The sequence below is a fragment of the Gorilla gorilla genome, chromosome 13, assembly GCF_029281585.2.
Source record: "Gorilla gorilla gorilla isolate KB3781 chromosome 13, NHGRI_mGorGor1-v2.1_pri, whole genome shotgun sequence".
In the NCBI taxonomy this organism is placed as follows: domain Eukaryota; kingdom Metazoa; phylum Chordata; class Mammalia; order Primates; family Hominidae; genus Gorilla; species Gorilla gorilla.
Genome location: NC_073237.2, coordinates 45,738,311 through 45,758,549, shown reverse-complemented (window position 1 = coordinate 45,758,549; position 20,239 = coordinate 45,738,311). Strand labels below are relative to the sequence as shown.

Below are 20,239 nucleotides of genomic sequence, written 5' to 3'. Positions count from 1 at the left end.
CCACATAGGCTGCAAATTTTCTAAACTTTTATGATCTGCTTCCCTTTTAAATATAAGTTCCAGTTTCAGGTTATCTCTTTGCTCATGCATGTGATCATATGCTATTAGAAGCATCCAGGTCACATCTGGAACACTTTGCTGCTTAGAAATTTCTTCCACCAGATACCCTAAATTATCACTCTCAAGTTCAAGGTTCAAGGTTCCACAGTGCCTGAGGTGCCTGAGACCACCTCCCCCTGGACTTCATTGTCCATATCACTAGCATTTTGATTACAACAATTTACCAAGTCTTTAGGAAATTCCAAAGTTTCCCTGATCTTCCTGCCTTCTCAAACTCTTCCAACCTCTGCCAGTTACCCAGTTCCAAAGTCATTTCCACATTTTCAGCTATCTTTATAGCAATGCCCCACTTCTTGATAGCCATTTTCTGTATTAGTCTGTTCTCACATTGCTATAAAGGACTACCAGTACTGGGTAATTTCTTTAAAAAGAGGTTTAATTGATTCATAGTTCCACAGGTGGTACAGGAGCCATGGCTGGGGAGGCCACAGGAAATTTACAATCATGATGGAAGATGAAGGGGAAGCAGGCACATCTTACATGGCCAGAGAAGGAGGAAGAGGGCAAAGGGAGAGGTGATACACACTTTTAAGCAACCAGATCTCTTAAGAGCTCACTATCACGAGAACAGCAAGGGGAAAATCCACTCCCATGGTCCAGTCACCTCCCACCAGGTCCCTCCTCCAATATTGGGGATTACAATTCAACAGGAGATTTGGACAGGGACACAAATCCAAACCATATCAGCCAGCAAAGCCCTCTTTGAGAAGGGACATATATACTGAGACCTGAAAGATGAGTGGGAGTTATTCCAAACAAAGAGAAGGGAGGAGGGTGATCCAGGGTGCAACCCACCCATGCCAGAATCTTGAGTCAGGAAAGCATTGACCACATTGAAGGAAGTAAAAGAAGATTAGTGTGGCTGGAGAGAGTAGTAACTGGGGGAAAATGGTGGGAGATGAAGATGGAAAATGCCGTAAGATAACCAAGATAACCTTGGGAGAAAGTTTGTCTTTTTTACCTGGGGACAGTAGGAGACAATTAAAAGCTTTACATTTTAAGATTCCCCTAGCTACATCATTAAGAACAGGTCAGTAAGGAGTAACAGAGGAAGAAAATAGACCAGTGGCTATTGTGGTAGTCCAGCAGAAAGACGATGTTATCTTCAGTGATCATGGTATGCGTGGCAGCCCATGGCAGGACAGTGAGGTGATGAAGAGCACCAACTGTGGAGCCAGCCTGCCAGGGTTCAAGTCCTGACAATACCATTTACTTAGCAGTGTGGCCTTAGAAATCATTGTATTCCAATATTATCATCTAGAAATTGAGATGAAAGTAGTACTATTAAAATATAATTTTCAAAAGGGTACAATCATAAGTCTCATGAAAATATAAAATAATCACATGTCAAAAATATTATTATTATTATTATTATTATTATTATTTTGAGATGGAGTCTCGCTTTGTCACCAGGCTGGAGTGCAGTGGTGTGATCTCAGCTCACTGCAACCTCCACCTCCCGGGTTCAAGTCATTCTCCTGCCTCAGCCTCCCAAGTAGCTGGGATTACAGGTGTGCGCCACCACACCCAGCTAATTTTTGTATTTTTTTTTAGTAGAGACGAGGTTTCACCATGTTGGCCAGGATGGTCTCCATCTCTTGACCTCGTGATCTGCCCACCTCAGCCTCCCCAAGTGCTGGGATTACAGGCGTGAGCCACCATGCCTGGCCAAAAATTTTATTTAACTCACAAATTATTGAGGAAGCCAATGTGATGTTAAAACTAGTTCAAATGAGAATTTGATTTAGAATAAAGTATATATTTTCTACCAGACAAAACCATTTGCAGTGCCATGAACAGAAAAATACATATATTATTATGGACAAGAAACATCTGTATCACTACCAGCCCTCTACAGGGAAACTTCTATCTCTATGGAGTTGCAAAACAGACTACCAAAGACCATCAAAGGCTCCTAATTCCATAGAACAAGACCACCCCTGGAAATTTGCTAGAAAATGCCAGCAGTTCATTGAAAAGACAACCAGTAATCTCTTTTGCCTATTTCAAAATGTTTCCAACAGTACCCATCTCCCAACAATGTCATAATGAGTTGTATATGTAAAATGCATAAAGCATGTAAGTGTAATGTTCACTTATTATTGCTATATTAAGGTGGTGGTAATGGAAATGGAGAGAAGTAAATGAGTTTATATATATTTTCAAGGGAGAATTTAGAGAATTCGGCAATCAGTTGAAAGTGAGATGTGAAGGAAATTGAGGGGGTCAAGAATAACTCCTGATTTTTTACTTGAGCAATTGGGTAGCCAGTAAAATCCTTTGCTGTGGTAGAGAAGATTGGAAGACGATAGGGTTACTGAAGGGAGAAATCAGGAGTTCCATTATGGACATTTTAAGTTGGAGATTGAAGCTGCCTTTGAAACTTAAAAGCAAAAATGTCAAGAAGGAAAAAATAGCAATGTGAAGTAGTTAAGAGAACAAAACCTTACTAGTTGTGTAACTTATGCTTCAGTTTCCTCATCTGTCTATTAAATGGGAATAATAATAGTTTTATCTCATAATGTTCTTGTTCAGATTTAATAACTTTTATTTATAAAGCACTTAGAATAGTGCCTGGCACATAAGAAACACTAAATAAGTTTTTGATAAATACATTAATTAAATTAATGTTTACTTTTTTCAGAGAAGAAAGTTCTAGAATAGAGATTAAATTCTTAGAAGCTTCATGTACACTGATGGCATTTGAAACTAGGAATCGTGGATGAACACACTGGAAGACAGCACAAAGCCAAGTCCTGAGGCACTGCAATATTTAAATTTTTTTTTTTTTTTGAGACAGAGTCTTGCTCTGTCACCTAGGCTGGAGTGCAGTGGCATGATGATGTCGGCTCACTGCAACCTCCACCTCCTGGGTTCGAGTGATTCTCCTGCCTCAGTCTCCCAAGTAGCTTGGGCTTGCAGGTGCGCGCCACCATGCCTGGCTAATTTTTTGTATTTTTAGTAGAGATGAGGTTTCACCATGTTGGCCAGGCTGGTCTTGAACTCCCGACCTCAAGTGATCTGCCAGCCTCGGCCTCCCAAAGTACTGGAATTACAAAAGTAAGCCACCATGCCTGGCCTGTGCCACTGCACTCAGCCAATATTTTGAATTTGAGAATAGAAGGACCTAGAAAAGGAGACTTCAGGAAGTAACCAGAGAAGAAAACCAAGAGAGTTTGGTGTCATGTAATTCAAGAGGAAGAAGTATTTCAAGAAGAAGTACTTGCAAGCAATGGTCAATTATTTTGAATGCCATTGGAAATGAGACAGAATGAGGATTAGATTTGTTAAGAATAGCAGACAGTAAGGCCTGCGTTCTTAGAACCTGATACCAATCTTCCTCCTGGCCTTTTTCTTACTGTTAAAGAAAAGCAGCCTCCTGATGGTCAGTGGGACCCTCCTTTAGTAAGACTCCTTCTAATGTCTTGTCTAGAACCATATCAGAGAAAAGAGAAGGCAGAACTTCAAGATGACTTCAACAAAGTGCTCAAACATCAAGATCCCAGGCTTTGAAAGAGCCAGTAGTCTCTGGATGAATTGGAACTTTCAGAGAACTCAGCCCCTGCAACATTTTCCTCTAGTATAAAGTCTCTTTGAAAGGAAAATGTGCTCTTTAATGCAGTCAGCATTTTTTTTTTATTATTATACTTTAAGTTTTAGGGTACATGTGCACATTGTGCAGGTTAGTTACATATGTATACATGTGCCATGCTGGTGCGCTGCACCCACTAACTCGTCATCTAGCATTAGGTATATCTCCCAATGCTATCCCTCCCCCCGTAAACTAGTTCAGCATTTTGTTTTTTAACCCAACTTCCATCACTGAGCATTTTCTGCAAGAAAGACATTCAGGCATTCTTGCAGAGAGGCCAGCTGCCTCTCAACCCAAAAGAGCATCATTATCATGAGAAAAAGTCTGTTTGTTACTTGGAAAATGCCTGTAAATATAGCTTTTCCATGTGTTTTGCTGGGTTTTTTACTTTTTTTTTTTTTTTTTTTTTTTTTTGAGAGACTGGGTCTTTCTTTGTAGCCCAGGCTAGAGTGCAGTGGCACAATCAGAGCTCACTGTAACCTTGAACTCCTGGGTTCAAGAGATCCTCCCACCTTAGCCTTCCTGGTCACTGGGACTACAGGTGTGTGCTACCAGACTCAGCTAACTTATTATAATTATTATTGGTAGACATGGGGTCTTGCTATATTGCCCAGGCTGGTCTCAAACTCTTGGCCTCAAGTGATCTTCCTGCCTTGCCCTCCAAAAATGCTGGGATTACAAGTGTGAGCCATAGTGCCTGGCCACTTTAATATGTTTTTTAAATTAAGTTCTTCTGTCAAATTGTTACTGGTTAGCAACATTAGACAGGGACTCTCAATCTTTTTCTTTTCAAGTAGTTGTTGTATTGGTGGCTGCTTCAAAATTATCATTTGTTTTAATTTCCAGGATCATTATGTTTTTGATTATTCTACTGGGGCACCTTACAGTGCTGAAGATGCCTCATAGCCTAGGCTTGACACTTGAGGATTTGAGAAATCTATGAAAAGAAGTGGTGCTGTCAGATGTTTTGAGGAGTGATGTCCTAGAACCTTTGAAAAATTTTGCTTAGAGACCTCAATATGAGTTGCATAACTAGCATGATTTATTTGCAGTTCCAGAGAATTGTAAACAACAGCAGTTGAGAAATATTTTCATAATTCCACATTCAGATCAAATATCCTTGAGTAAAGATCTTTCCTAATAAATTAGATTCTCATTTATGTGGAATGATTTAGGCGTGGTTCTAAGTAAATTTAGAGGGATATTTTGGATAAGTATTATCTCAAAACTTTAATGCTCCAGCTATATTTTAAGATTGCCTTAATATTATAGATTTTACAAGTAATTTTAAAATTCCTAAAGTGATTCAATTGAAGAGTTTCCCTTCCATTATAGTATTCCAAATGGTGTTTGCTTACTTATTTTAGAGGGTTTATTTAAATCTTTTTTTTTGACATCATTGAGAGGCATTAAATAACTAAAGAGTTTTTACACGAGATCTTCTGATCTCATGTAAAAATGGGAAGTAGATAAGAGTAGAAATACAAAGAAGGTGTTTCCTTTTCTCTCTTCCAAGTTTCTTTCTTATCCAGTAGTAATTTTTTCCCTATTTATCCAAAAGCCTCTTCAGATGCCAAAATGTGCAGCTTAGGTTTAGTTAACTGCACTTTATCCTAAGGTTTTTACTCCATTAATGTCTCAAGGATTGCCCAGAATCAGGAGAAGGATCAACTTTTCGAAGTTTAAAAAATATATATAAGAATGAAGATTGGGTTAAAAAATGATGAGGCAATATGGAATTACATATTTTACCAATAAAGTATATAAATTTTTTGGTCCTAAATAACATATTTATGGAAAAGACTTGATTCAGAGTAGAATTACTTATGAAATATTTTCTTTTTCCAATATACTATTTTCCAGATCCCTCTGTGGCCACTTGTTAATGATAAGATTTTTAAAAGGGAAAATCCATGATTCTCATGTAAATATAAAATGAACATCTGTCAAAGATTTTACCTACCTCATTAACCAATGAGGGAACCAATAAGATGTTACAGCCAATTAAAAGGAAGTTTAAAAACCCTATTTATTTAGGCTAATATGAATGCCCAAATGAATTTACAAATAGATGCAAAATAGGTCTAGCTACAGGGCAACAATCAACTGCATTCCACTAGACACAGTTAATCTGTATTTCTCTGGGCAGGAATCACTTGCACTATCAATTTCTTGCCACCTAGAGGGTGGTAAAATATAATAGCTCAAAGTCAATGAAAGGCTAAGACAACCTAGGAAGAATGCACTTAACAGAGTTATCCAGTAATCAGTAATCTTTTGGGTTCTTTTTTTTTTTTTTTTTGAGACAGAGTCTCACTCTGTCACCCAGGCTGGAATACAGTAGCAAGATCTCAGCTCACTGCAACCTCCACCTCCTGGGTTCAAGCAATTCTCCTGCCTCAGCCTCCTGAATAGCTGGGATCACAGGCTCACACCACCACACCTGGCCAATTTCTGTATTTTTAGTAGAGACAGGGTTTCACCATGTTGGCCAGGTTGGTCTCAAACTCCTGACTTCAGGTGATCCGCCCACCTCAGCCTCCCAAAGTGCTGAGATTACAGGCATGAGCCACTGTGCCCGATTTTAAACTCTACTTTTTCTCACATATTATTCAGTTTATTCCCTTCTCTTTTCTCACCCTACTGTCATGCCACCACTCACATACACAAACATACACCAAATGAAACAGGTAAAGAGAAATCCACAACCTCTATTGGCTCATGGCTTGAAATGTAATAAGATTGAAAACCTATACCTAAATTGAATATTTTTAATGAGACTTCCTGCATGTTTCAATTTGCATTTTTAAATTAGGGCATGAAACTAGTGATAGCATCAAAATAAGACACCTATAAATCTGTTTTTATTTTTAATAATCCCAATGATTTTTAAAACAAACATATATGAGAAAGGAAGAGAGAGGCAAGTAATAGGATAAAAGGAAAAGTTAATTTTCACATTGTATTACTCCATTTTCACATTGCTGAAAAGACATCTCTGAGACTGGGCAATTTACAAAAGAAAGAGGTTTAATTGAACTTACAGTTCCATGTGGCTGGGGAGGCCTCACAATCATGGTGGAAGGCAAGGAGGAGCAAGTCACATCTTACATGGATAGCGGCAGGCAAAAAGAGAGCTCGTGCAGAGAAACTCCCACTTTTAAAACCATCAGATCTCATGAGACACATTCACTGTCATGAGAACAGCACAGGAAAGACCCACCCCCATGATTCAATCATCTCCCATCAGGTCCCTCCCACAACACATGGGAATTATGGGAGCTACAAGATGAGATTTGGGTAGGAGCACAGAACGAAACCATATCAAATATGTTAGTTACAGACCACGTAGACATACCCCTAGAGGCTAGTGCTAGCTAATATCTGTGGTGACACGAGACTAATCAACCAAGAGTAAGTTGTTTTTGTTTAGCAGTATATTAATAAAGTGATTATTTTTATTATTTCAGTGCATGCTTCTAACTCTATACTGGTCACTAATGAACTTTTAAACCATTTAGGGATTTTACAAGTGAATTTTATTGTCACTGTTTTCTATTTCATAAAAGAGACTATGGTAATTACTCTAATTAAAGAATATATTTTTTTCTTAATGAAAGGAACAATTAAGCTTGCAAATAGAAGGCCAGCCAGAAGCATTAATCATTCATTTGCGGGGTGTGGTTTGTTGTTGTTTTAATTTCCTGAGAAGGAAAGACTAAATACAGAATTCATATCAGTTACTTGTGAAGTTTACACCCATCTTTTAAAGAACTAATTTGTCAAACCATTCTTCATTCATCCAACAGTAGTGTTGCTAACAAAAAGAATTTTTTTTTTTTTTTCAAGCCGGAGTCTCACTTTGTCACCCAGGCTGGAGTGCGGTGGCACGATCTTGGCTCACTGCAACCTCCACCTCCCGGGCCCAAGCAATTCTCCTGCCTCAGCCTCCCGAGTAGCTGGGATTACAGGTGCCTGCCACCATGCCCGGCTAATTTTTGTATTTTTATAGAGACAGGGCTTCACCATGTTGGCCAGGCTGGTCTCGGACTCCTGACCTCAGGTGATCTGCCTGCCTTGGCCTCCCAAAGTGCTGGGATCCCAGGTGTGAGTGCCCGGCCGACAAGAAGAATTTTTAAACTTCCCAAATTTTAAACTTTTTATTGTCCATTTTTACATGAAAGTGATTAATGTACTGATTTAAAAACAACAAAAAAAATTCCCTCTGTTTTAAAGGTCCCTCTTTAAAGCTTCTAGCTCAGCAAGTGCTGTTCAAGATGAGACTTCTAAACATTAGAATTAAACCTCCTAACTCACTTGCCTGCCCTCTCACTGACCTCGCTTCCTCCCACTTGCGGCCAGAAAACTCAAGATAGTAAATACAGAGCTGGGAGATCTAGGGACTTGGGGAAAAGCCTCCTATGAAAAACAGTTATTATTCATTTGGCCATTTGCACTATCAGATATTTTTCTTTTGAAACATAATCTCCTGCCTTCAACAAAAGAGACTATATTATATTATACACTGTATGCACTAGAGAAATTAAGATGACTGCCAAAGGACAGCACCACTTAAAAACCAAATCGTTTTTAATTGGTGTGAACTCGATGAAGACCTAAGGATAGTGGATTGGGAGATAAGCCAGTGAGGCTGTTTTACATTTGATAAAACTCTCATTTGGGAGACATAAAACAGATGTTTATTGTTTTTGCTATTAACCCTAGATGTCTAGATAGTAAAAAATTACACACGTGCATGTGCACATACATATATATATATATATATATGTTTTAATTGAAGCATGATGCCTTAAAATAAGTTTCAACCATTGCAACAAGTTCATGGGGCTTCAGTAGAATGGCCTTTCTATTTTATGTGCTTTTCGTATATCTTCTTGGTTCTGGAATGACATCAAATGCAAAGTCATTTATATTATAGACAAGCAGAGCTAAGAGTCTAGTTTGTGCATCATTTATATTCTAGATCTTATCTGGGGCTCGCTTTGAAAACACAAATCAAGTTGGCTACTTGTCATATTCCATAAGCTTATATATGTGAAAAGAGATGGAAACTAAGACCTAAAATAAGTTTGAGGATTATCTATGGATCTCAATGCGTTTGTATCTCTACCAAATGTTTTTTTCTATAGCAGGGGTTGGAAAACTACAGTCCACAGGCCAAATCCAGACCCTTCCATCAGCATCCCATCACACCCTTTTTAAAACTAAAGTTTTATTGGAACACAGCCACACTAATTTGTTTACATATTTCATTCCACAATGGCAGAGTTGAGTAGCTGCAACAGAGTTCATGCAGTCCGCAAAATCTAAAATATTTTCAATCTGTCCCTTTATAGAAAAAGCTTGCCAGCCCTTGCCCTGTTATAACGGTTCCTAAAGAAGGCTCTTTATAAGCAACAGAACCGTAATCCTTACTGCATAGAAAAAGCTGGTAGGGTGCAGTTCTTTTTGAGATCTTGCCATCTTTCTGATTCGAAAACAAAGTTTGGTACCACACTATTAACGAAGTATTATTCATCACACCATTGTCAAAGTTAGCAGGCTAATCATTTGCTTTTGTGTCTTCTTACATACAAAATAGTTTAGCATGCATTTTCCTTTGTGTCTGCATCTGTGTGATAAAATTAAATGCTTGTGTATCTGTTATGATTCTTGTCACAGGAGCCAGGTAGGTGGATGTGGATGTGTAATAAAAGGGTTAAAATGATTTTGATAGCAGCTTTTGGTTTTATGTTCCTAAAAAGCTCCTGCAGGGGGCATTATTTAAAGCAAGAAGACTTTTTAATCTTTTAGGATACCATTTTTTTCCAAGTTCTCTAGGTGCAAAAGGTGGAACAAAGAAGGTAAAAGGGTGAGAGGGAGGTGAAATTGTGATGAGATTTTCTTGGGATAATTCTGGGTGGCCATTCTACCCTCATCCACCTTCCTGGCAAGGTTATATGGGGACCTTTGTTCTCTCCTAGTGGATGACTCTTCAAAGGTAGCTGGGGTCAGGTCTTTTTCAAAGGGTCTCTTGCCATGCCTCAGAGCACTGAGTGCTGCTTTGGGGGAAGTCTTATCTTCCGAGCAGACCACCCCTGTTCCACATGAAGCCCAGGCTTAGGCCCAGGACACATCTTTGTTGTGTTCCTTCCAGTTTGGAAATTTGGATTGGCTTGCTATTAGAATTTCAATTTCCCTGAACCAGATCTGAACCATTTGCACTTGCTAGCATTTAATGCTATAACCTTCTTATCAGTTCTGTCATTGTCTGCCAAAGTCAAGGTTAAGGAGCCAGGTTTGCATGCCTCTGCAGCACGACTCCCTGTGAGAAAGCAATAGGATCATGGAAAAATGAAAAATAAAAAATAAAAAAATTATCCCAAAGTTTTTGTCTGACTTACACTAACTTTTTGAAACTATTAGTGGTTGCTTCTGGGCTTTTTTTTCCTAGGCCCCTCTCAAGGTCATTATAGTTATGGCCACGGTTGATTAATGAAGATGGGAGGACATTTTTGGAGATTTGGGTATTTTTCTACGTTCTAGAGAAAAACTCAGAAGTTCTTACTAATGTAGCTTGTTTTGGGGCACTGGGTGTGAGGATGTTGAGCACACTTGTCTGAATGCAAAACCTCTCATTTACAGTGGTATGTGTGGATTTACATGTGTAGCACGGCTTTTCTCTATGATATAAAAAGAATGGGAGCTCAGACTAATTCAAAGAATGTGTAACGAACAAGACTTTGCACCATTCTTGGAAACTTACACACAAAAATACCTCCTTATACATATAAATAAATCTCGGGAAGCATATTGAACAAAGAAAGTTACAGAATGTGAGACCCAGACTAAAAAAGAAACAAACTTCCTTAAATATCTCCAAGGGCTTATTTTGTTATCAGTATCAGTCTGCTATAAGAATAGCCAGCAACTTGCAAGAGGCACAAGTGATGGAGTCACAGGGCAAACCCCAAAACTGAGGTCCAGCCTGGGTGGGACCTCATGGGTTCTTGGCTTCATGCAGGAAGGAATTCAAGAGCTAGCTGACGAGCAAAGTGAAAGCAAGTTTATTAAAGTAAAAGAATAAAAGGGTGGCTACTCCATAGGCAGGGCAGCCCTGAGGGCTGCTGGTTGGCTATTTTTATGGTTATTTCTTGATCGTATGCTAAACTAGGGGTAGATTATTCATGAGTTTTCCAGGAAAGGAATGGAGAATTCCTGGAATTGAGGATCCTCCCTTTTTCAGACCATATAGGGTAACTTCCAGACATTGCTATGGCATTTGTAAACTGTCATGGCACTGGTGGGAGTGTCTTTTAGTATGTGAATGTATTATAATTAGTGTATAATGAACAATAAGGACAACCAGAGGTTGCTTTCATTGCCATCTTGGTTTGACAGGATCTGGCCGGCTTCTTTCCAGCATCCTATTTTATTAGTGGGGTCTTATAAAACAAATTCCTATCTCACTGGAATTTAGAGTGAGGAGAAGAAACCACCAATTCCCTGCTTGGAAGAGCTACCACTGTGGGTGCAAAGTAGGGAGCAAGCAGGTGGTCTCTGGAATGTCTTGCAGCTGGGAGTTCATGTGACATTCATGAAGCAAGCAACCCAGAAACAGTGGCAAAATCGCTTATGAACTAAACTGAAGCGCCATCACAGGACAGGGTGGAGGAGCCCTGAGTACCCCTGGGACAGCTCTGGGCACTGGAGGCAGGTGGGATGCAGCCCCTCACAGCCCCCATGGCTTCCTGCCTGGGGCTTCTCATCCTGTCCTCTTGTTTGCTTGCCGACTGCAGGTTCATCCCAGAGGCCTGGTCGGCCTGCACAGTCACCTGTGGTGTGGGGACCCAGGTGCGAATAGTCAGGTGCCAGGTGCTCCTGTCTTTCTCTCAGTCCGTGGCTGACCTGCCTGTTGACGAGTGTGAAGGGCCCAAGCCAGCATCCCAGCGTGCCTGTTATGCAGGGCCATGCAGCGGGGAAATTCCTGAGTTCAACCCAGACGAGACGGATGGGCTCTTTGGTGGCCTGCAGGATTTCGACGAGCTGTATGACTGGGAGTATGAGGGGTTCACCAAGTGCTCCGAGTCCTGTGGAGGAGGTAAGAAAGCGGGCTCTGGCTCAGATCCCCACCATCTTCTTGCTCTTTTTCTCTCTCTGCATGCAGCTGGATCATGTGACTGCCTCAAATCCAAGAATGATAAGCAGGAGGAGGAGGGGAGGCAGCCATTCTAAATGTAAAGCACACTGAATGAAACACAGATGTATTTGTCTCTTGGCTCCAGTGGCTCTCAGACTGTCAGCTGTGAGTGGCCAGTACAACAAATGCTTTGGCTTTCAGTTGTCATTCTGATGTCTTGCAACATATCATCGTGTATCTGGCTGAGAAACACAGTTGACACTGACCTGGCCGTGCTCTCAACATTGTTTTTTTGATCTCTGCCCTTGCCTCAGTGCATGCAATGTGAACCAAGACCCAAGAACAAATCGGAGTCCCTCCGATGTACTCAGCTGATTTCCCAAAGTAATATCTGTTTACATCTCGAGGAAGGGTGTCTAAAAGGTAATTGATACAGTGGTTACCTGGAGCTGGAAAGGAGTTTAAAGTTCAAAGTCTGACCCCACCCCCATCTTACAGATGAGAAAACTAAGAATCAAAGAAACAAAGTGATTTGTTCAAGATCATACAGCTGGTGAGCGACAGAGCTGGGACTAGAACAAAGCTTTCCTTTCTCTGTCTAGAGTCTTTCCATCATACCACACTTTTTTAAGCAGCTAGAGAATTCTTGAAGCTTTCTCATTATGAATATCAGTTAACTCACGTTAAATGTTTCCACATATATCCATCTGGTTCTCCTTGGTGTATTCCATGGTGATAGAACAGTAGATTCAGTGATTCTTTCAGATGTTATGAACAGGATTGTAGTGGCAGAGGAAGGCATTGAAATCAACAATTGATTCTTCAAGATTACGAACTTTCTTCCCACACTAAAAATACGGTAGATTCATATTGACACCATCTCCTATATCTACTCCCAAGAGAAATTTTAATAGATGAGGAAGTGCCAGCTGATTTCTTGCCAGATCTTTCCCTGGCTATTAGTAACCCCTTTGAGCATGTTGAGATTCTGTTTTCTCAGCAAAGATTCTTAATAACCAGTGGAAAAAAGCACTAAAATGATTTCCCAAAACTGTTTTCTAAACCATGACATTTTGGAAACTTTGAAAATGCATCTTTTGTCATGATTGAGAATGTAAGAATAAATGCACCACACTGTTCACATGTAGTTGAAAAGGAATGAATAGTGGAACAAGTACTAGCAAAGAATCAATTTTCTCCAGCAGGTCTTTTAGTAAGCATTTAATAGTCCTGACCTTGAGGTTCTTGTTTGTCTCCACATCTTCCACTTTCAAACCCTGGAATTCTGAAGTGTTTTAATGGAGAGCCCTGGTATGTTAAAACCTAAATTCTTCCAAATGATTCCGGAAGACAGTTTCCTGGAACTCAGTGAATGTAACTGTGTTCATATGGGACTCTTCACTCACTTTGAGAACGTCTTTTCTTTCACGCTTAATGAGAGAGAAGTGTTAAATAAGCTTTGGTGATCTCTGGAGCCTGGGCAGGAGCTGAGAGATCAGGTAGAAAGGCTGTTAGCCAGTGGCTACAGTTGCTTCTTTCCAACATAGCAGATGACTCAGCATTCAGATGGTTGTGCTTTCATCCCCAATTTCCATGATCACCTGAATTGAATGATCATTATTTCTAGTCTAAAACAAATGTGCTTTAAAAAATTATTTATGGTCTCTCAGTTATAGTTCTCAGTTACAAGTCAAGCCTGGAACTTTATGAACAGATGGAAAAAATAGATGCAGTAATGGAATATCTAAATAACCAGATACCTTTTTCTTTAAGAGTCTAACCATTCTGCTGACCAACCAAGGGTATAAAATTCGAAGTGTCGAGTGTATGTGAAGTGTATTTAATTTAAAATGTTTTTAGAAGATACTGATTTAGAAATAAGATTTGGATGTTTGAGATACAATTGATCTCTACCTATAGAAGCTAAGTGTTTTTATATAACGTAAATTGTACATCCTTTATATCCAAAGCAGGGCAAAGTTACTGAAATCTCTTAGGTCTTTAAATGTCAACAACTGAACCTACTTACCTTAAGTTATGTCACTGTGCCAAGGTAATATATTTAAGCCTAAAAAGTTAGAGTAGAAAATTCCAAAGTGATGAAAATATGCTTGGGTTATATGGTCCATATGATGCCCATATGCACTAAAATTTATTTTGGTATATAGGACGTGTATATTTTCAAGTCTTTGTTCGACAGTAACATTTTACTGTATTATCAACTTTGATCTTTCACTAAAATGTAACCCACAAGGTTATATATATTTTTAATTATTTCTTCTGAAGCCAACCAAAAATGTGCAGGATTAACAAATAGATTTTAAATCAATTTTTGGGTTGTAGAGCCAGTCAGGCTAATTTTATTGTTTTTGTAATCTCAAGAGATGAAATTGGATAGACAGAAAAGTAACCTTTCACCTAGCAGAGGCAGCAACCAGAAGGAACTAGTTAGTAATTTAGTCTGTAGTTGGTGGCTGTGTTTCCCTGAGCTGTCATCAAATATCATGTAACAATTATACTATTCTGGGAGATATAAACACTGAAAATCCCATTTTCTGGAAGATCGAATGCAAGCCTAACCTGCTCAGATCTGTATCCTGTGTCCCACTATCACTTCCTTGTTAGATTTTAATTTCCCACATGTGAACTGGTAGGTGTTATCAAGGAAAACAACTCTGAGCCTGATCAGCTTTATTGTATTGAACTCCTAGACAGTAAAATCCACGTTAAAATCTAGCTGGGGGAATACTTGACATTGACTTCAGCAAAAATGGAAGATGAAGCCTTGTACCTGTTGTTCCCCTTTTCTTACAAGTCCTCTCTCCTTTTTGCTTCTGTCAAGAAAGGAAAACCCAGAATCATCAAGTACTGTGCTTAAACATGTTCTTGTCGGTTTACAATGTCCTCCTGAGAGCATATATTAGCTCTTTTGGAAAGAGCACAAACTTGATGAGCTAACTTCTCACATCGTGCCTGCCTCCCATGGGCCAACTCTACTGTGAAATCCAAGGTGAAGCCCTTAGAGTTTTTCCCTCCTCCAGCTTCCCACACTCCCGGTTCCAGGGCGGCTCTGTCACTCCAGGTTCATGCTCCCCAGGCAACCCATTCCCATCTCCCCTCAGCCTCAATTGCATGCTGTGCTTAGAATGCCCTGCCCTTTAGCCATTGCATTTGTTCATCCTACAAAAATGTATTGAGTGTTGACCACAGGGCTGGCCCAAGATACTCCTTAATTATGACAGAACTTCTGTCCTTAGTTTCACCCACCACACTGGGCTCCACCTAAGAAGGATGAGGCAACTGGTCCCTGTGATAACAGAGATTTAACACACAGCATTGGGGAGGCCTAGAGACTTGTTTTAGAATACTTCAGATTAGAATGTAGTAACTCTGGAATGCTTCTTAGTCTCAGCACTTCATCACCCCATGGGTTATTTTAATCTTTCAGCTATGATTATTGGTTTGGGGTTATGTAAATTTGTGTTTGACAAACCTAAGAGAGGAGACTATTGGTGTCTTTCTAGAAATGTAGCCCTTACTTTCCCCATTCCTTGCAGTCTTAGAAGGGCCTAAGTTCTTTTTTTTTTTTTTTTTTTTACAAAATTGAACTATTTTAATTCAGGCTTTTAATTTACATTTGGCCACCTCAAAGTAGTTGTAACATTAGGTTGGTCAATTTAAATACTGTGGCTCCCTGTTGGATAGACACAATCTTTACATCCAAACGTTAATGCATACAAAGCAACACGGCACTGTTAAACAAAACAGCAATAGTTACTGCATATTGGGCCTTGTGACCAATTCCATATGATTAAAATTACTTCCCACATTCACACCCACAGTACTAGTCCACCATTTAAAATCTCAACCAAAACGTTACACATATGAAACAATCACTAACAGGCAAAAATACTAAACCTGTATATTTGGTATTGCAAATACACTTATGCATGAGCAAGGAAGCAATTCACAGTGATGATCTACAGCTGCAGAAGCCTGAAAATGATTTATAAAAATTGTTAAATCATTAAAAAATTGTTTGAAAATATACACTTCTTGTTGTAGGCACCCACTGTATACATGACTATAAACATTGTTCCTTATGTAAACAGAAAAGAAAACACATAATAAGAAATTTCAGGCAAGGAGCCAAGATGGCCGAATAGGAACAGCTCCAGTCTACAGCTCCCAGGGTGAGCTAAGCAGAAGACGGGTGATTTCTGCATTTCCATCTGAGGTACCGGGTTCATCTCACTAGGGAGTGCCAGACAGTGGGCGCAGGTCAGTGGGTGAGCGCACTATGCGCGAGCCGAAGCAGGGCAAGGCATTGCCTCACTCGGGAAGCACAAGGGGTCAGGGAGTTCCCTTTCCTAGTCAAAGAAAGGGGTGACAGACGGCACCTGGAAAATTGGGTCACTCCCACCAGGATACTGCGTTTTTCCAATGGGCTTAAAAAACGGTGCAACAGGAGATTATATCCCGCACCTGGCTCGGAGGGTCCTACGCCCACGGAGTCTCGCTGATTGCTAGCACAGCAGTCTGAGATCAAACTGCAAGGCAGCAGCGAGGCTGGGGGAGGGGCGCCCGCCATTGCCCAGGCTTGCTTAGGTAAACAAAGCAGCCTGGAAGCTCGAACTGGGTGGAGCCCACCACAGCTCAACGAGGCCTGCCTGCCTCTATAGGCTCCACCTCTGATGGCAGGGCACAGACAAACAAAAAGACAGCAGTAACCTCTGCAGACTTAAATGTCCCTGTCTGACAGCTTTGAAGAGAGCAGTGGTTCTCCCAGCACGCAGCTGGAGATCTGAGAACGGGCAGACTGCCTCCTCAAGTGAGTCCCTGACCCCTGACCCCCGAGCAGCATAACTGGGAGGCACCCCCCAACAGGGGCAGACTGACACCTCACACGGCCAGGTACTCCAACAGACCTGCAGCTGAGGGTCCTGTCTGTTAGAAGGAAAACTAACAAACAGAAAGGACATCCACACCAAAAACCCATCTGTACTTCACCATCGTCAAAGACCAAAAGTAGATAAACCCACAAAGATGGGGAAAAAACAGAACAGAAAAACTGGAAACTCTAAAAAGCACAGCGCCTCTCCTCCTCCACAGGATCGCAGTTCCTCACCAGCAACGGAACAAAGCTGGATGGAGAATGACTTTGATGAGCTGAGAGAAGAAGGCTTCAGACGATCAAATTACTCCAAGCTACGGGAGGACATTCAAACCAAAGGCAAAGAAGTTGAAAACTTTGAAAAAAATTTAGACGAATGTATAACTAGAATAACCAATACAGAGAAGTGCTTAAAGGAGCTGATGGGGCTGAAAACCAAGGCTCCAGAACTACGTGAAGAATGCAGAAGCCTCAGGAGCCGATGCGATCAACTGGAAGAAAGGGTATCAGCGATGGAAGATGAAATGAATGAAATGAAGCGAGAAGGGAAGTTTAGAGAAAAAAGAATAAAAAGAAACGAGCAAAGCCTCCAAGAAATATGGGACTATGTGAAAAGACCAAATCTACGTCTGATTGGTGTACCTGAAAGTGACGGGGAGAATGGAACCAAGTTGGAAAACACTCTGCAGGATATTATCCAGGAGAACTTCCCCAATTTAGCAAGGCAGGCCAACATTCAGATTCAGGAAATACAGAGAACGCCACAAAGATACTCCTCGAGAAGAGCAACTCCAAGACACATAATTGTCAGATTCACCAAAGTTGAAATGAAGGAAAAAATGTTAAGGGCAGCCAGAGAGAAAGGTCGGGTTACTCTCAAAGGGAAGCCCATCAGACTAACAGCGGATCTCTCAGCAGAAACTCTACAAACCAGAAGAGAGTGGGGGCCAATATTCAACATTCTTAAAGAAAAGAATTTTCAACCCAGAATTTCATATCCAGCCAAACTAAGCTTCATAAGTGAAGGAGAAATAAAATACTTTACAGACAAGCAAATGCTGAGAGATTTTGTCACCACCAGGCCTGCCCTAAAAGAGCTCCTGAAGGAAGCGCTAAACATGGAAAGGAACAACCGGTACCAGCCGCTGAAAAATCATGCCAAAATGTAAAGACTATGGAGACTAGGAAGAAACTGCATCAACTAACGAGCAAAATAACCAGCTAACATCATAATGACAGGATCAAATTCACACATAACAATATTAACTTTAAATGTAAATGGACTAAATGCTCCAATTAAAAGACACAGACTGGCAAATTGGATAAAGAGTCAAGACCCATCAGTGTGCAGTATTCAGGAAACCAATCTCACGTGCAGAGACACACATAGGCTCAAAATAAAAGGATGGAGGAAGATCTACCAAGGAAATGGAAAACAAAAAAAGGCAGGGGTTGCAATCCTAGTCTCTGATAAAACAGACTTTAAACCAACAAAGATCAAAAGACAAAGAAGGCCATTACATAATGGTAAAGGGATCAATTCAACAAGAAGAGCTAACTATCCTAAATATATATGCACCCAATACACGAGCACCCAGATTCATAAAGCAAGTCCTGAGTGACCTACAAAGAGACTTAGACTCTCACACAATAATAATGGGAGACTTTAACACCCCACTGTAAACATTAGACAGATCAACGAGACAGAAAGTCAACAAGGATACCCAGGAATTCAACTCAGCTCTGCACCAAGCAGACCTAATAGACATCTACAGAACTCTCCACCCCAAATCAACAGAATATACATTTTTTTCAGCACCACACCACACCTATTCCAAAATTGACCACATACTTGGAAGTAAAGCTCTCCTCAGCAAAAGTAAAAGAACAGAAATTATAACAAACTATCTCTCAGACCACAGTGCAACCAAACTAGAACTCAGGATTAAGAATCTCACTCAAAACCGCTCAACTACATGGAAACTGAACAACCTGCTCCTGAATGACTACTGGGTACATAACGAAATGAAGGCAGAAATAAAGATGTTCTTTGAAACCAATGAGAACAAAGACACAACATACCAGAATCTCTGGGATGCATTCAAGGCAGTGTGTAGAGGGAAATTTATAGCACTAAATGCCCACAAGAGAAAGCAGAAAAGATCCAAAATTGACACCGTAACATCGCAATTAAAAGAACTAGAGAAGCAAGAGCAAACACATTCAAAAGCTAGCAGAAGGCAAGAAATAACTAAAATCAGAGCAGAACTGAAGGAAATAGAGACACAAAAAACCCTTCAAAAAATTAATGAATCCAGGAGCTGGTTTTTTGAAAGGATCAACAAAATTGATAGACCACTACCAAAACTAATAAAGAAAAAAAGAGAGAAGAATCAAATAGATGCAATAAAAAATGATAAAGGGGATATCACCACCGATCCCACAGAAATACAAACTACCATCAGAGGATACTACAAACACCTCTACGCAAATAAACTAGAAAATCTAGAAGAAATGGATACATTCCTCGACACATACACTCTCCCAAGACTAAACCAGGAAGAAGTTGAATCTCTGAATAGACCAATAACAGGAGCTGAAATTGTGACAATAATCAATAGCTTACCAACCAAAAAGAGTCCAGGACCAGAAGGATTCACAGCCGAATTCTACCAGAGGTACAAGGAGGAATTGGTACCATTCCTTCTGAAACTATTCCAATCAATAGAAAAAGAGGGAATCCTCCCTAATTCATTTGATGAGGCCAGCATCATCCTGATACCAAAGCTGGGCAGAGACACAACCAAAAAAGAGAATTTTAGACCAATATCCTTGATGAACATTGATGCAAAAATCCTCAGTAAAATACTGGCAAACTGAATCCAGCAGCACATCAAAAAGCTTATCCACCATGATCAAGTGGGCTTCCTCCCTGGGATGCAAGGCTGGTTCAATATACGTAAATCAATAAATGTAATCCAGCATATAAACAGAACCAAAGACAAAAACCACATGATTATCTCAATAGATGCAGAAAAGGCCTTTGACAAAATTCAACAACCCTTCATGCTAAAAACTCTCAATAAATTAGGTATTGATGGGACGTATCTCAAAATAATAAGAGCTATCTATTACAAACCCACAGCCAATATCATACTGAATGGGCAAAAACTGGAAGCATTCCCTTTGAAAACTGGCACAAGACAGGGATGCCCTCTCTCACCACTCCTATTCAACATAGTGTTGGAAGTTCTGGCCAGGGCAATTAGGCAGGAGAAGGAAATAAAGGGTATTCAATTAGGAAAAGAGGAAGTCAAATTATCCCTGTTTGCAGACGACATGATTGTATATCTAGAAAACCCCATTGTCTCAGCCCAAAATCTCCTTAAGCTGATAAGCAACTTCAGCAAAGTCTCAGGATACAAAGTCAATGTACAAAAATCACAAGCATTCTTATACACCAACAACAGACAAACAGAGCCAAATCATGAGT

At 40.2% G+C, this 20,239-nt stretch overlaps 1 protein-coding gene across 4 annotated transcripts in view; it reads left to right on the top strand.

Moving 5' to 3' along the window:
• Positions 1-20,239, top strand: part of ADAMTSL1 (ADAMTS like 1) — a 443,211-nt gene that overhangs the window by 220,227 nt on the left and 202,745 nt on the right. For all 4 annotated transcript variants that reach the window (XM_063696342.1, XM_055351516.2, XM_063696343.1 and 1 more), the window contains one exon: positions 11,512-11,813. In XM_063696342.1, coding sequence (XP_063552412.1) covers positions 11,512-11,813 — 302 coding nt within the window. The remainder of the gene's footprint in view (positions 1-11,511; positions 11,814-20,239) is intronic.